Here is a 1531-nt window from a genome sequence, read left to right on the forward strand (position 1 = left end):
ATGCTAATCAGGAAGAAACCTCCAGCAGAACCAGGCTCAGGACAGGCGGCCCTCTGCCTCGACCGGCTGGTTGGAGGTCAGGAAAGAGACACAGAGAAACACAGAAGAACTGGTCCAGGTGCACCTACTTCTGGAAAAGAGACAAAAAGAAAAAACATGTTATTGATAGAAATAATTACAACAAACATGTGGAGAAGAGAGATTAAAGACAACAGCAGAGTGAGGAAATGTGCTCAGTTTGTGCTCCAGCAGTCTAAGTCTATAGCAGCAGAAATGAAGAATAACTCATGAAACCTAAGTCTAACTATAGGATTTATGAAAAAGGAAAGTCTTCAGTCTAATCTTAAAGTAGACAGAGTGTCAGCCTCATGGACAGAAACTGGAAGTTGGTTCCACAGACTCAGGCTTTCTGTTTTAGAAACTCTACACCTCTTTTARATGAAAATTTAAGGGAGGTAATCTACACAGAAAAGAGTTCTCTAATGTATGGCAAGAGCAGTCGGGTGATGCTTGAATAATATAATTGGATAAAGAAAAATACTCTTTGCTTTCATCCCTGTGAGCATGAATCTGTGTGCAGATGGCTCAGGCAGAATGGATTTAGTTCTGATTAACTGCTGTTATCCCTGACATGTTTACAGAAGAGCAACTGTAGCAGTTAAGCCTCTGGTATCCTTGTTTTCCTCTTRTTCTCCACATGTCTCATACAGCCTCTAACAGCCAAGTCTTGTAAACTGCATCCCTCTCTTTTTCTATCTAATTCGATCCTGGTATATATGCCATAATAGCTGTATAAACTATCCTTAAGGCAAATATCTATTCTTTTCTTTCCTGATATGAATTTAATGTAATTTAGTTTGTTCTTTAATGTCATTATTTAATAGAAGCTAAAAGTCTTCTCTCCTTTAAGTCTGCTAAAACAGATCCAGTGAGAATGTAAAGAGATGTTTCTTTGAGAAAGAGTGTGTGTGTTAGCTTGTTCCCCTGTTTCACACATGCTGTACACTTGATTCAGATGGACTGTCTCCTTGTTTGTTTTCTACTGATGATCTGTAGCTTATTTAATGAGGTGTGTATGAAAAGAGAAGAGGCCTGAGCAGTTCTCATAACTTAACGTGTTCATCTCTTTTGTCTACTTTCTTTCAGGGATGTACCTTTCTGACTTGACGTATATAGATTCAGCCTACCCTTCCACAGGCAGCATACTGGAGAACGAACAGCGATCCAACCTGATGAACAACATCCTCAGAATCATGTCAGACCTGCAGAGATCTTGTACCTATGGTGAGACACACACACACACACACACACACACACACACACACACACACACACACACACACACACACACACACACACACACACGTGTGTGTTTGTTCTTGAACCCCGTTGGGACCTTCCATTGATTTTCATTCATTAGGCCTCATGCAGGAACATGTTCGTATTTTTATCCTAAATTTCTCGTACTTTTGTTCGTACAAAGGGTTCGTACGAACATGTCACGTCAGATTCAACAAACTCTTCTATCTTC

General features: G+C 40.1%; 1 protein-coding gene across 1 annotated transcript in view; it reads left to right on the forward strand.

Moving 5' to 3' along the window:
• ralgps2 (Ral GEF with PH domain and SH3 binding motif 2) overlaps positions 1-1531 on the forward strand; it is a gene marked incomplete at its 5' end in the record, with an annotated part of 67744 nt that overhangs the window by 40183 nt on the left and 26030 nt on the right. The window contains 1 exon segment of the mRNA XM_014028025.1: positions 1147-1284. Coding sequence (XP_013883479.1) covers positions 1147-1284 — 138 coding nt within the window.

This window comes from Austrofundulus limnaeus, unplaced genomic scaffold (genome assembly GCF_001266775.1).
Source record: "Austrofundulus limnaeus strain Quisiro unplaced genomic scaffold, Austrofundulus_limnaeus-1.0 Scaffold711, whole genome shotgun sequence".
NCBI lineage: Eukaryota > Metazoa > Chordata > Actinopteri > Cyprinodontiformes > Rivulidae > Austrofundulus > Austrofundulus limnaeus.